The sequence below is a fragment of the Ctenocephalides felis genome, unplaced genomic scaffold (assembly GCF_003426905.1).
Source record: "Ctenocephalides felis isolate EL2017-DRISC unplaced genomic scaffold, ASM342690v1 CF-g0.4_SCAFFOLD_00845, whole genome shotgun sequence".
Lineage (NCBI taxonomy): Eukaryota > Metazoa > Arthropoda > Insecta > Siphonaptera > Pulicidae > Ctenocephalides > Ctenocephalides felis.
This window is the reverse complement of record NW_020536999.1, coordinates 62,543,340-62,558,983: the sequence shown is the minus strand read 5'-3', so window position 1 is coordinate 62,558,983 and position 15,644 is coordinate 62,543,340. Positions and strand designations below refer to the sequence as shown.

Below are 15,644 nucleotides of genomic sequence, written 5' to 3'. Positions count from 1 at the left end.
CCTAAGGCAGTTTTGCTATTACAAAAGGAAGGAATAATGATATTAAAAAACTTTTGGAAGCATTTTTATAATATGTGAATCCTTATTTTAACATTCAAAAGTATATACGATTTTTAAATACGAAAATATTTTGTTTTAGTGTTTTACGAAATTAGGAATTCTATACTTTGTATTTTTGTTTCATGTTTCATCATAAGAATTAACTTAAAATTTCTGATAATTAAGATATTTAGCTTTAAATCAAATCATTTAGTTAATTAAAATTAACAATTAAATTCTTAACCAATAGATTTGGTTTTAAAATAGCTAGTAATGTAATTTAAAAACAAGTCTATAAATTTTAAAACAAATTTCTTGTTAATGATGACATTTTCCTGAAGCATATCAAAAGAAGAAATGAAAAAATATTGATTTTTTAACAGAATTTAAAAATATGAATTTACAATAAATCTACTTAAACTACACATACAGATGAAACTATTTTACATAGCTTGTTTTTTTTTTGAGTTCTCAAATAATAATTTAAAAATTGCCATTAAAATTACATATTTTGGTTATTAATATTTCTTGCGAAATACAAATAGTTGTAATGGATAAAATTTAAACAAATAAATTTCAGATTAATATACATTAATTTTTATCTTCATTAATTGTCTTAATATACATTAATCGTTTTTCTTCTTAATAGCATTTAAAATCTACTTGCTAAATTAAAAATTAGTTTGTTTTTAGACCTCATAAGTGATCCTTAATATTAGTATACTAATATTATTTATTATATTATTAGCAAGTAAATTTTAAGCAGTAACCCAAAACACAGTAAAAATAATTATGCATCCTATTGAAATCTTATAACTTCCATAATTGTAATTTGTAATTAGCAAATTGTCATTTCAATAATAATTCTAAATTTCAATAATTTTATGTGCATTCTGTTATTTAGTACACTTTTTCAGTCAAAATCTAATCTGCATTCATTTATCAATATGAATTGAATAGTTTTTTAATCATTTAAACCCTTACATCGGCCATTTTTACTTATATATACAAAATGATGATGAGAAAATAAATGCATAAATTCTTTAGAAAATTCTCTGAAAAATTGGTCAACTCGATTCAGTAATCATTATTCATCCTTGGGCAATTATTGTCTAAAATGGATTTTAATATATATATTTTTAATAGTAAATTTAAATATGTGAGCAATTTTTATGCAGGCAATCTTTTAACTGGGTTTAGAGCAATAATTACGAGTAAAACAATGAAGTACCATTTATCTCAATGATCATGATTATCCTCATTTCATGTCTAGTGTAATTATCGTTTTGTATATAATTAACTAGATGAATGTTAGTTTTCTAATTACGATTTGTTTGCAAATATCAAAATACTTGTTTCGTGTTAATGGTTTTCGGTATCCAAACATAAAACAACTGTTTCTATTTTCGAATGGTAAATTAATATAATCGAATGAATGACTAATGAAAATGTTAAACAAACCAGTTGTAGGTAGTTAAAATATATAATTACTATCAGCTATTTTTAGATACTACTAATATTTTATTTTTTTTCTTTGAATTTATTTTATATATTTCTTTAAATTTCAAACTAATTACTCCGACAAGAGTGTAACAATGACGCTCAACATCTGTCTGCTTCCTTAGAGGTGGAAGTGGCACTTAGTCCCTGCCTAATGCCAGTGCTCGAAATGGAATTTGGTCTCTTAGGGGGTGTCCATTAATTACGTGAGCGAGTTTTTAAGGATTTTTGGACCCCCCCTCCCTCTTGATGATCCATGCTGATATTCAAAATGACCCCCCTCCCCAACCAAACATTACGTTTATTTTTAGTTACGTGAAAAAACTGTACAATTTTTGATTTTTTTTTGAAAATGTTTGAACTTTTTTAAAAAAAATAGTTGAAAAATAAATACACGTAATATCTCAATACACCCCTCCCTCTCCCAAGTGATATTTCGTGATTTTTTGTCAAACCTCCCATTTTTCTGAAAACCTCACGAAACCAATTAATGGACGCCTTCTTAGTTGCTGCCAGATGGTATAATAGTATCTTCATGGGATGAGTCGCAGGAACGTTATTAAAACTAGACAATTTTTCAATAAGGCCACTGTGTCATTTTGTCCTTACATACCATTTAGTTCATATTTCCTCTGCTATTGAAATCAATTTAAGAATTTTGAAACACAATTTATAAGTTCTTTATTTTAAGTTTGGAGCACTATTTATTGCACAAATAGATAATTAGATTTACAGTCCCTGTATCTAAATGGCTTGGCTAGTTTTATTACCATTACTTTAATATTTATGCAGATTATGTGCACGACACAACTTTCATAATCATTTATTACGGCGGCTTATGTGCTTCAAAGCGATGTTATGTATATTTTTCAATCGTATTTGGTATCACCGATAGCGAACCAAACTTGAATTTACTTTCGACTTCCTTTACTATGTTGCCAGCGAATTAATAAATAAGACCATGCAATTTTTTAAAAAAAAATCATAGATAAGACTGCATATGGTTTTGCAATATCATAGATAGGGAAATACAAGGTACAGCGCACGTTATAGCCAACTTTTTATTATATTTATTAAAAAATGTAAAAAACTTGTTTTGGTTAAACCATTATTATTTTTTACTTCTTGAAGGAGTTTATGTTTTTACCAAAAAAACCGAATTACCAGTTTTGTGTTTTCTCGACGTTTAATCCGAAGTATGTGTGTGAGCCAATTCTTCTATCTTTTTTTCCACTTTTTCTCGGCTTGACCGATTTTTTAAAATTTAGAAGCCATTCGATGATATTCCATTAGGACTCGCGATGATTAGTTTTGCACATTCGACCAACTTCTTTGTTTTTATAATTGGCAGAAAAATGCAAAAAATTTTGTTCACATTTTGGCAAGAAAGCCTGAACAGATTTTGGGAACTATAGTGGTGATTAGTTCTTGGTAAAAGTCGACTGGGCCATTTCATCATAATATTTTTTTTACGTTTTTGATGATTTGCAACATATGCCAAGCCAATGTCAAGTCCATACTATGGAGTCCATACTCCATTGTATGGACTCCGTACCCTAATCGAATATTCTCAAATGTTACTTATAAGCAAGCCATAATTATTAGTAATAAATATTATTCTAAGCCAATGTCAGGAATAATAGAGGCATATAAAAATTTTGGACATTGATATTCTCCAACTTCCCGAATGAAAAGTTTTCATTCGCAAAAAAATCCGAATCGCTATTTTTATTTGTTCGACGTTTAAGTCATTGTGAAGTGGTCGAGATCAAGTTTGAAATAAGTATAGTCGTGTGTGTATGAATGTGAGCCGATTTTTTATCTTTGGTCTACATTTTCTCGTAAACGGCTGGACCGATTTCAAAAATTTAGAAGCCAAGCGATGTATCTTTATGAGGTATAATAGGTTTCACTTTGTGGACAGACAAGCACATATTTGTGCACAATAATTAATATGATTACAATTATCATAAAAGTGTTTGAAATATATCAATTGGAAATAATTTTTAGTTTTAGTGAAAGCGAAAATTTTATTTTTGTAATAAGCAGTTGAAAATTTTATCTAAATACTTAAATCTCAATTTCCGTTGATTAAGTTAGTTAGTACACCTATTGTGAAGATTTGGCAATTTGCCTTAAGACAAAATGTCACTTTCAACTAGTTTATTAACTTCCCATAGGGTAAGTTCTAGTAATCCCAACAAATCGAACATGAAAGTTTGATATCTTTACGTTTCAAATGTTTCTGAACATTTTGGCATACCTTAGTTAGAAAAATTGATGTATGTATGTGTTGTATGCATGTATGTATTTTTATATACAATTTTTCGTCTACGATTTCGGGCGCTTCGATCAACCGATTTGAATGATTCAAAAAACATTCGATTCCTATTGATAAGGAGACGTGCTGATTAGTTTTTGCCAAAGGCAGGTCTTGACGTTACGGAGATTCGGGGCAAAAAGAGCTAAAAATGGTAATGGTAAATAGTTTTTAAGAACATATTTTATTTGTATTGACAAAATGAAGTACCGTTTACATTTTTGCGGAGGCAGGTCTAAGGGTTTCAGAAAACGAGTGAAAAAAGTAGTGATCTTTAGACACATGCGGATCAAATTATCAGATATTTTATAGAGATTTTAATAATAAGTATGAATTTGGTTTCGTATCAATGTTTATCCGTTAGACTCCGATGAGGCGCTTACGCGCTTCGATATTTCTACTTTAAAACACCCACGCAGCACGATTTCTTTGAAAATAAGTTCAAATTTTGCAGAAAAATTCTAAGTATAAAAAAACTTTCGAAACGAAAAAAATCGAATTTTTCAAAAAAGTCAATTTTTTCAAAAATTTCAAAATTCTCACAAAAATGTTGTTTTCAAAGTTTTCAAGAATTTCAGTTTTTTAAAAACAATTTTCAATACTGGAAGTTCCAGCAATTTGACTTAAGGCACAATGTCATGCACTACTAGTTCTGAATTCTTATTCTCTCTTGATCATATTTTCGATCGTGACATATGTCGAACGAAATCGAACCTAGATCAACTTTATTGCTTCGACTTCGATCAGCTATTAGAATCCACTTTCATTTCCTGTGGTCCATAATTTATCTTTAATTATTTTAAATGCTTAAATTATTACTCGCATTTCTGATTCATGATTTTCTGTGCAGCTCGAGCTGGATTTAATTTCATAATCGATTGATCGTAAACGTCTCGATAGTTGCTTGATCGATATATTTTCTGCACCAGTAAAATTATTGATGAAATGAATTCGATTCGCCTTGGAGGTCTTAATTGGAATTTATTCGAGGAATGGTCATGGAAAGGAATTTATTTTATGAATTGGAAAAAGGATTTCTTTGAAATGTTTGTGAATTTTGAATTAAACACTCCTATCGCTATATTCTCATATGTGATCAAAGTTTCTTCTTTTTTCAATATTATATATTTCAATAAATTAACAATTATCCAATTGTGTTATATTAATTTATTCAATGTGTAGAGATTTTGTCAAAATATTCATCAATTATCTATATATATTATAGTTAGGGCTCACTCTTTGGTAAGTGGCTAGAGCGACTAGACCTGAATCAGAGGTCCCAGATTCGATCCCACTTCGAAGAGCCTCAAGTGGCCTCAAGCAATAGTGACATTGGTTTTCCCTTGAAAATATAGATAGCAATGTTTCCAAGTGAAAATAGCCCTATTCCGGCATTCCTGCGTCAATATAATATTCGCCTAATTACAGAAATTGTAAATTTTTCACACAGAGATTAAACATCTGTTTGGGTTGCCATATGTGAAACCGACATAGTATTAAATCAAATTATTCCAACAGCCTATAGGATTCTTAAATTTTGATTGCTGAACAAAACAATAAAATAAAAAAATTGTCTATTCCAGGAGGATGAATCATCAGCGCTAACCTGCCCGCCCAAGAGGGCCCCATCTGGATCACCTGCAAGTGGCGCCAGTTCCGAGGCGGACGTCGAATCACTGGACGGAGCTTTGAGGACGGCCAAAAGGATTTCTATTAAGGACACGTCTTCAAGCGATATGGACACAGGTTAATATAAATATTTATATCAAATTGCTTGTGGTGCAGGTGGTGTAGGGTGATTTCTACGAAAAATTACTTTCTTTAACTATCTGTTTTTTAAACACAACAATGATATACTATATAGTTGCAAAATCTATACAATTTTTAAATGAAACACTAAGATTTTTAATTGAAAATCCATCTTGAAAAATAATGGTGGGGTAGTCTTCATATGATTCTTCCTAAAAATTTCGGTAGTTGTTGAGTCCATATTAATGTCATATAGAAGATCAGCACTCCTTAAATAGTGACAATGCGTAATTATACTTTGCATAAATTAATCACTATAAATACCATAGGTATCGATTTCAAAAGTTTTTTTTTAATAATAATTTAACAAAACTTTTAGTTGAAAAATCGTAGACTTCTTTCATTTTCGTGTTGTTTTACTTTACAATCAGGTAAAAAAACTGTAGATACTAAAGTAAGAGCCTTACTTTGTATCTACTGTTTACAGCAAAAATTTTTCTTAGTAAATTTTGCTGTTGCTTCTTGTCAGTAGAAACAAAAATAATAGTAATTTAGTGTAACAAATTTATTATTAATAGTTTTTTTTATTATCACTTATTTTTGGAATATATATTATCGATCACGTTAATGATAATTCACTTACATTTATGGAGTTGATGCGGTTTCAAATTGGATTGAAATTAACGATTGATTTTTGTAAAATTGATAAACACGGAATACACTATTGTTTGTTTTTGCTTTTTTGAAAGTTTTTCCAACTTTTATGTAAAATTTTTATAGTTTATAGAACTTACATTGAGACTAATAAGATAATATAAAGGCATGGATGGATAGAGATGTTGCATAAGTCTCTTAAAGACAGAAAAGTTATATTAAGATTATAAAGGCAGCCGACGTGGAATATTTTATTTTGTGTTGACATTAAGATAGTTTTGCTTATTTTGTCTGTTGACATAAGATTGAAACTTGAGAGTGGTAAAACATATAAAAGCTACATAATTTTCACACTGGTGTAACAGACATTTTCGCAGATGAAAAGACATCGATGACATATTTATGGTAAAAGACTAAAGCATATATATACACACACACGTATATATATATATATATATATATATATATATATATACAAACGCCTTTGCTTAAGATTTAAACAAAAAATTATCCTATCAATATTTGTGCCAATAAAGAACACCGTTACTAAAAGCTTTTCTGTCGTCTACATATGTATATGTATTGGATTGAAAAGTCTAATCTTAAAAAACTTAAATATAATTTTTGTTATGCAAGTTGTTTCTCATTATACTCAATGTGCAACACCTACAGTGATTTGATTTCATTGTTATTATTTTTGCATAAAAAATATTACATACCTTATTTTTGTACTGAAATTTCTAAATAGTATAAATTATTCTTGCTTTTCTAAACGATTTTGACAAAACTTCGTAGTGAATTGTAATCTTCAAAATCTCAAAGTGCGATATGAAATAAAATTAAATATCTTGTTATTGACACTGTTTCAGGAATAAAAATCATTGTTATAAAAATGAAATTAAAGGAGTTTCAGGAGAATATTTTGAACGTGGTTCTTTTCTTCATTTCAGCACAACATTTCCATGTACTTTGTTCAAAATTTTCCTGACTTTACCTTTTCTGTAGTAAAATCAAAAGAGGAAAAAATTGTGCTTATTCAATTCAAAAATATTATGTTTAAGCATTTATAAAAAAAATAGTGGTAAAATTTATAGAGATTATATTCTGATCAACTTAATATATTATTTTATTACCCATCAAACATGTCAGAAATGGCAAATTATTTTTGAAAGTTATTTCACTCTATTATATCATGGGTCATATATACATAATAAGTTTCGCCAATCCCTCATATTTATAAGACTTTTTACATAATATACGATGACAATTCAGTTTTTGTTCACACGGATTCAACAATAAAGATCTTTGAGATCATCAAGGTTATTTTTTTGCTTATGTTTTATATAAAATATATTTATCTTAGGCTGGAGCTTGTAAGACTTATTCTGTAGTGCAAAAAAATCAAGGGCGTTTACTGTTCTGAAAAGAATAATATAATACAAAATATTTAACTTCCACATGACGAACTTGAAAGACTTAAAACTAATAGGTATTAATTTGATACGATGATTTGAAAATTTCATCATTTAAGTTGATATATTTCTTTAGTAAATTTATTCCCTTTTAATTTAATGAATTGGTTCAAGTTTATTTTAAAAAATGGCTATATAATTACTTAATAAATAAATTTATTCATTTAATAAAGTATAACTAACTAATAAATAATACTTTGTAATACTTCTACAGTGAATTGTTTAGTAACCTATTGCTGGAAGAAAGTGGTCATCCTAATTTTTATTGGTATATTTACTATCTACTAAATTTGAATGACGATTTAAAAATTTTTGGTTCTGTTCTAGTTTGAAGTTAATAAATAAGAGATCAATAAATAACGATTATCCTTCAATTATTTTTCAAAAAAATCTAATATTATTACATTATGAAAATTTGGACACAATTTATTATAAATTCAACAATTTATAAAGATTTTTAGTTCAGTTCTAATACTTAAAAAATGTTTTCATTATATGACCGCTAGGATTAATGTCTATATTTTATTAACCTTGCAAAATATCTGAAAAATCTTTTTTTATAATAAATATAAAATATAGTTTCATTTATTTTAGGTTTACACAACAAAAAGAACGGTATATTAAAAGGTGAGGTGATGGACGCATGTCTTTCATTGCACGTTTTACTTTTGGTGGAATAATTTATAGAGATTTTTTAAATTTATAGATTTTTTATCCTCGATACAATAATTTAAATTTATATTACAAATTAGTATGAATGAATAGATATTTGATAATCATGTAGTTTAATTAAAACTTCTAACCAGCTTGTTTTTTATTGCTTGTTGAATAACTTCAATACATAATCTTTAATTATCTGGTAATAACATTTTTTAATCTAATGAATTTGGACATGTGGAAGAGTAAATTGTAGAGCTTCTTAATATGTTTGAAATAAATTAGATTTGATAAATTATATCCTACGTATTTATTGGCATGTTCTTGCTATCAATTAACTGCTTAGGATTTATTTGATAAAAAGCACTAAGTTGCTAAAAATGTATAGTATAGCATGTATTAACTTTGAAGATTTAAGTTTAAGTAATCCTAAAGCATTTGCTTGCCTAGTTATTGCGCACAAAAATTTCAATACTTTTCGCTTCTTCTATATAATCACAAAATTTAAATTTAATATATCAACATTAAAAAGGCTTACTACTGGGTAACCTTCTAAATCTAATGTTTAATATTCCATATATCATCAAAATTACTGAATGTCTTCCTTTTTGTAAAGAAAGATTGTAATTCAATAAAGAAAATAAAAAAAAACCTTTCACTTCTATTTTTCAAAGGAAAATTCACTTGGTAAATTTTTAAAAATTCTAGAAGTTTATTAGACATTTAGAACTTGCTTAAAAACTGATTATTAATATTTTGAAATGTTTACTTATATTACCAATATGGTGAAAATTAATTCATGGCATCCTTCAGACAACATTGCCACTGCCTTTATATTTAAATTGTGTTGATGATTTTAATGAAAATGCTATGATGACATGTCTTAATATCTTTAGATTAACATCTCCGAATGATGTAGTATTAGTTTGATCTGGTAATCTTAATAAAATCTGTTTTTTTTATTTTTCAGACTCAGACTTCAACGATGACAAGGACTTCGTCCTGACCAAAATCACCGACACCGTTATCAAACGTGTGAAAAACATCGAAATTTCCAAATACAACCGATCGAATCGAACCGCTGACAACGTGGCCACATTTTACTTCAAACACAGAGACACCGATTCCGAAATCGATCACCGCAGCAACAGCAACGTTGGCTTGACAGGATCAGAATTTGATGCCGAAGAATTCGCCATAATGTCTTCGGAAAGTGACAACGAAAAACAACAGCAGGACATGTCGGAGAAACTGGAAAATATGGTCAACGGCAACGGGCAGCATCATGGTAAATTGGACAACCAAGTGGATAATGCAGGGAATTTGGATAATGCTGTGAATGATAACCAAGAAGTCATTGTTCCTACAGTTAGGAAGAACGCAACGAGGAAGACCCAGGAAAATATTAGGAAGCTGGTGCAAGAGGCTGAACATCTGGTAAGAGAAGATACTGATCGCGGAAGAATTGGAAAACAAGGCAGATCTCGCAATTTTGATAATGCTTCAAGGATAAAGGTACGAAATGTTAATTATTTATAGTCTAAATAGTTTCGAAATAACTTGGAATTTTATGTCTATATTCCAAACACTTATGCGATCCCAACGTGGTGTAATGGTTCAAACCGTGGACCTACCTTCCAGGTTGGTTCCAACATCGGCCAGTTCTTCTCATTATAATAATAATGAAAATACTATTTATTTATCTTCTTTAAATGGTATAATTTAAATGGTAAATTTCTATTGCCCCAACACGTTAGACTTTTTATTAAAAATCTATTACCAATATGTTCCATTTTTTATTACCACACACGTCAAGTTGTAATTTCCTATAAACATAGTTTTCCTGTGTATAACACGGTTCCTGTATAATAAAAACCACTTCAATGGTTAGAAGAAACGTTATAATGAATATTCATTTAAACTCTTATACTTTTTCTGCGATATATTTCTTCATTAATCTTTCATTACTTGTTCATTAACTATAGATTAATCATGTATGTTCGTCGCAAATACACTTTGAATCATTGACTATAAAATTTAATAACGAAGTGATTAATTACTAGAGATTATATGTTTATATACGTTTTGACGTAATAATGTCTGTATATTTTATTAAAATATTTGCACATGTAGGTTAATTATTAGTTTTTCACTATTGCCCTGGATTATGCTTGATTTTTATCATTAACCTGCTTTTATTGAAGTAACTTTTCTTGATGTACTCTTAATATTGCTGATGTACTTGTATTCCTAATTTCGTTGAAATATAATTTCACTTGAAATATATTCTATATCGGCAAGGACTATTATTAGGTTGAAGAAGGTTTGGCTCTAAAAGTACAAAAGTTCTGTTCATTTTAATTTTATTTTTAATATTTGATCAATATACATTGAAATTTCGAAAACCTTTTACTTATACTTTTCCAAACTTTATATCTTATTGCACTTCAACCTTTTACTTCTACTTTTCAAAACTTTGTCACTTGTTGATTTCAAAATAGCATTTTTTAAAAAAATATATATTGCTTATATAGTTCGGCAGCTTTACTGATATATTTTGCGATTACATTTGTTAATATATTCTATTGCAACTCAAGAACTTTCTTGAAAACTGATTATGGAATTTTTGAAATGTTCACTCATATTGCCTATTTCTAATATGGTAAAAATTAATTTATGGACACCATTCAGGCTGCCTCTAAGACCCTAATAAATTGTGTTGATGATTGCCTATTGATGAGGATAATTATTAGATTTGAAAAGGTTTTAGTATATTTTAGCAATTTGAAATGGGGGAGGATATAAATACATTTTAAGCTATTCTTCAAAAGCACTTTATAGTAGTATTTTTAGTAAAATAAAATGTTTGAACTGAAATGTTCTGTAACTATTTCAAACAGAAATTATTAATAATTATTTTGGTACATCTTTCATGCTAAGAAACATTATTTTATCTCCAGAATCGTTTTATTTAATATGAAATGAATAAAAAGATCTAGCACAGGGGGATGTAGGGAAAATGCGGACAAAATAGTATATAGAATCCATAATTTAGAAATTGGCTAGTTTTAAGTAACGTTTTCGCGGCTGTACAACATAAAGAAACCCATAATCCTGTCAGATGTTGAGCGTCATTGTCAAAGCGATAAGTTCAAAAGTGTTTCGCGCATACAAAAGTTTATTTTTAGGGTTTTCTCTTACTTTTTGTGACCTAATTATTGATATTCGTAATTATTTCAATGAGAATCAATTAAGTTATACATATTTTTTACGATCATTTTTATTGTAATAATCAAGTGTTTGATGTAATTCTGATTTATATAAGGGACAAAATGATATATAGTATTATTTCGCAAGCATTAGAGGACCTAGAAAAAAATTAAAACCTGTCAAAAGTGATTGGCTTTTAACTTCTACTCTAATAGTGAGTATGGAAGAACTAATAAGTAAAATCAGACCAAAAGATCCGCCGATGAAAAGAAGACGAAGATTTTTTACGATGTATGACTTGTACCATTTGGGTTCATGCTGCATATGCTAATGAACTGTTTTCTTTATAGCAAGAATTTCAGTATGTCTTAACCCTCTATGTCAATTTATCCGTGCTATATGGACAAAATGGTTTTTGTATTAGGTTGCATTTCTTATTAATAAACCTGTTATTATAGTTCATACTCAATTAAATTACTATCTTACAGGTATATAATGAACCAAAAATGAGTAGAAACGATTGAGAATGATTATAATATAATTAAATCAATAAATATCACTAAAAACAAAACACCATGGCATTATGCCCGTACTTTCTCTGTAAGGAACACAATGTTTGCAGTGAAAGTGTTGAATGATTTTTCTTTTGATAAAAAAGATTTTTTGAAAAACAGTTTTGCAGGATTTACTTAGAGACGGTTGTGTGCACCTAAATAATGTCTTCGGAAAATTTTAACGATAATTAATAATTATAATGTTTATAATTTTATAACATTTCAATTTCTATTATTATTTTAGGAATGGCTCCGCAAATCCAGTTCGCCCTGCGGTCTCTCTACCTCCCCATCAGGCAGCGCCCCCCTCGACAGTTGCGACGCATCAGGCGAGTGCACCTCCAGCAGCGACAGCGAAGCCGGAGGAGGCGCCCATGCAGGATCGGCCGAGAGCTCAGGCGAACCTTCGGGCTCTGTGGCGACTTACCGGCGTGCTCTTGGAGACTCGCAAGCGACTTCCACGGAATTGATCGACACGGATAGTAATGGAGCGCCCACTGTTCCTCTGACGGATGGGGGCAACGGGGGTAGTTCGCCGGATAGTCCAACTCCAGTTAAGGTAAAGGATGAATGAAAAATTTGATGAAACTTAAATTTTTCGAAAAACGGTTTCCAAATAGCACTTTTTCCAAAAAGTCGATTTTAACTGGTTTCGTGTTTTTATAAATTTGCTCGAATAATTAAAGAAAAAGAAATAATTTTTCGAAAAACAAATATTTAATAGAAAATTTCGAGTGATTAAGAGCAATTTCTTACTGAATTATTTACTGTTCAACTTTATTGACAATACCTTCTTTATGCAACTTAGGATTTGACAACTTTAAAAACAATTATTTATTTGTTGTTTTCAATAATTCTAACATGAATGGGTGTAAATATTTTTATTATAGTTAAACTAAGGATTTTAAACAGTATTTCCAACAATCTCATACATTGGGCTATATTTTTTATATTAAATTTTATACATTGAAAACCGGTATTCTTGATTAAAAACCGTTCCTTAGTTACGGTTTTTGGGTTCCATAGTTCTTTCCTAAAAACGATTTTTTTAGAAACGTCAAACCCTAGTTTATTGCTATTACTGCTATATTAACTTGTATAAATTATTTTTGCAACCTTAATTTTACAATATTTTTAAAAAATATGTCCCAATAATTTCCAATATGTGTTTTTGATTGCTGGTTAACTTGGTTTTGATTTATATTTTGGTATATTTTTCATTTCTCTTGATTTAAGTAACTTTTGTAACTTTGTAGCATAGTTTTTATTTCTCTTGATTTAAGTAACTTTTGTAACTTTGTAGCATAGTTTTTATTTTTTCAATATAACACATTTAAATATCTAATAATAAAACTTTAATTGCTTTTAAACATGATCATTACTTATCATAACGCCCGATAAACTACAATTTGCCAATAATAAGTTTTGGTATGCTTCATTGTTATTAAACCTAAAATTATGTTAAAATCTTTGTAGAATATCAACTTTTATTCATATTTTACTGTATACAAAGCATCAAAATTATTTTATCTGTTTGTGTATTATTTACCTCCCTTTGTTACAAAATTACAATGATAAATTTATATGCAAGTTCCATTCTATTATAGTTTTCAAAATTTTATTGTGCATTGAATACGATCTTATTGTTAAAGGTGAGAATAATCCTTAAAGTTCTTTTATGATTGACTATCAAAAATAAATTTATACAAATCCAATACATATTCGGAATCTTGATAATTTCATCAGCAGGTATGAAAGTATATTTGCATCATGGATTATGAGCAATATTTATAATAAAATAAACATTATGTATAAATGTTTTATACATTACAAAAAGCTAATTTTTACATCGACATTACAAAGAAAGACGCTTCAAACTTGAAACTAAAACTTTAAGAATGAAAAATAAAGTATCGGCTTCAAAAATAAAGTTAATTAATTTAAATGTAAATAATTATAGATGCAACGTTTCAATGCTTTTGCAAACAATCTGTAGATTTGGCTTTATAAAAAATACAGTATATATACAATGGTATATTAAAGTCAATGAAGATGGAACAAATTAGGAAAAATAAGCAATTGTGAAAAGCTGATGATGACCTTTTAATGGATATGTGTAGATGTCTTTATAATGAGACGTGTTTGCAAAAAATAGGAGATATTAGAACTACTTACATCGTTAAATGTTTTGTTAAAAATTACATATAACTTTGTTACAAAAGTATCAGTAAAACTTCGAAACTTCTTTTCAGTATGAGACTGAAACTGTTGAAATGTATTCAATTATCACCTAGTATTTGTCACGGTTCACATTTTTTATGAGTCATCTTATAAAGAGATGTCTTCCGAAAAAATATGTGTTATTGGTACTGCCAAATAAAATGTTGTGCTAAAAATACATATACTTAAGTTAGACATGTTTAGGAAAAAAAAATCAAACAAAAATATGGAATAATTCTCTTAAAATTTTGTATCTAATTATTACCAATTAGATACTACATTTTGTCCACGTTCAAATTTATCTAAAACCATCTGTTATTGAACAAAATGGAAAAATTTAAAATATTTTTTCATCTAGGTTATTATGAGATCTGGTAAGACATCAGCAACTCGTCCATGGTCCGTCTCATGTGTGTCCCAACTTACTCCAAATGGTGAAATGTTGAACGTGGAAAATTTACAAAATGAAACTACAACTGATGGATTACAAAAGAACAAAATGGCCCAACAATTCAGTCATTCGGAATCGGCTTTGCACATTTTGGATAACATGGCTAGCTATCAAGGAGATTTCGGCAGAACGGATAATAAATTCGATATCAGGAAGAAAAAGCTCAGGCTGAAGAAAAGACAGGTTGGTGTACTATTTTTACCTGACTACAAAATTATGGACCAAATCTAATATTTGCCTGTTTTAAAATATTTGTATAAAGGTAAGAAATATCTCCATTTTCCTATTGTAAAGTTGGAACTTATAAAGTAGTAAACTTTAGCCGACAACTTTGATTTGAATTTAAATATTTAAAAAAAGTAACCAGAAAAGTAAACATTGTTTAAGTGAGTCAATAGTAATGTTTTATAAATCGTTATTATATTTTATATCAGACAAATATTTAACTATTTGCGAAATAGTATTTGCTTGAAGTTAAAACCTGATATTAGAAGAACTTGCTTATTAGATCGTTTTCCAGAACGAGGAGTAATTGTGAATTTTTATCAAATCGAAAGTTGTATTTTTGCGTCCACATTTAAGCTCATACTAGCGAATCGATTTAAAAAAATCAAAAACTATTCGAAAGATATTAGTTGGGAATGATACTGTTGGTTTTGGGTAAAAATCTACCGAGCCTTTTTCTTATAATTGACTGTTGAAAAAAAAATAAAACCAATTTTTATGGAACTTTTTTGGCGATAAATATCATGGTCTTATAGAACTTACTGAAATATTACGGCCTTTACGGCAAGTAATTTAATTTTAAAAATTCGTAA

At 28.6% G+C, this 15,644-nt stretch overlaps 1 protein-coding gene across 1 annotated transcript in view; it reads left to right on the top strand.

The window, feature by feature from the left end:
- The window catches only part of LOC113372353, a gene marked incomplete at both ends in the record, with an annotated part of 142,040 nt that overhangs the window by 94,102 nt on the left and 32,294 nt on the right, over positions 1 to 15,644 (top strand). The window contains 4 exon segments of the mRNA XM_026612679.1: positions 5,443 to 5,605; positions 9,362 to 9,906; positions 12,400 to 12,714; positions 14,734 to 15,009. Coding sequence (XP_026468464.1) covers positions 5,443 to 5,605; positions 9,362 to 9,906; positions 12,400 to 12,714; positions 14,734 to 15,009 — 1,299 coding nt within the window.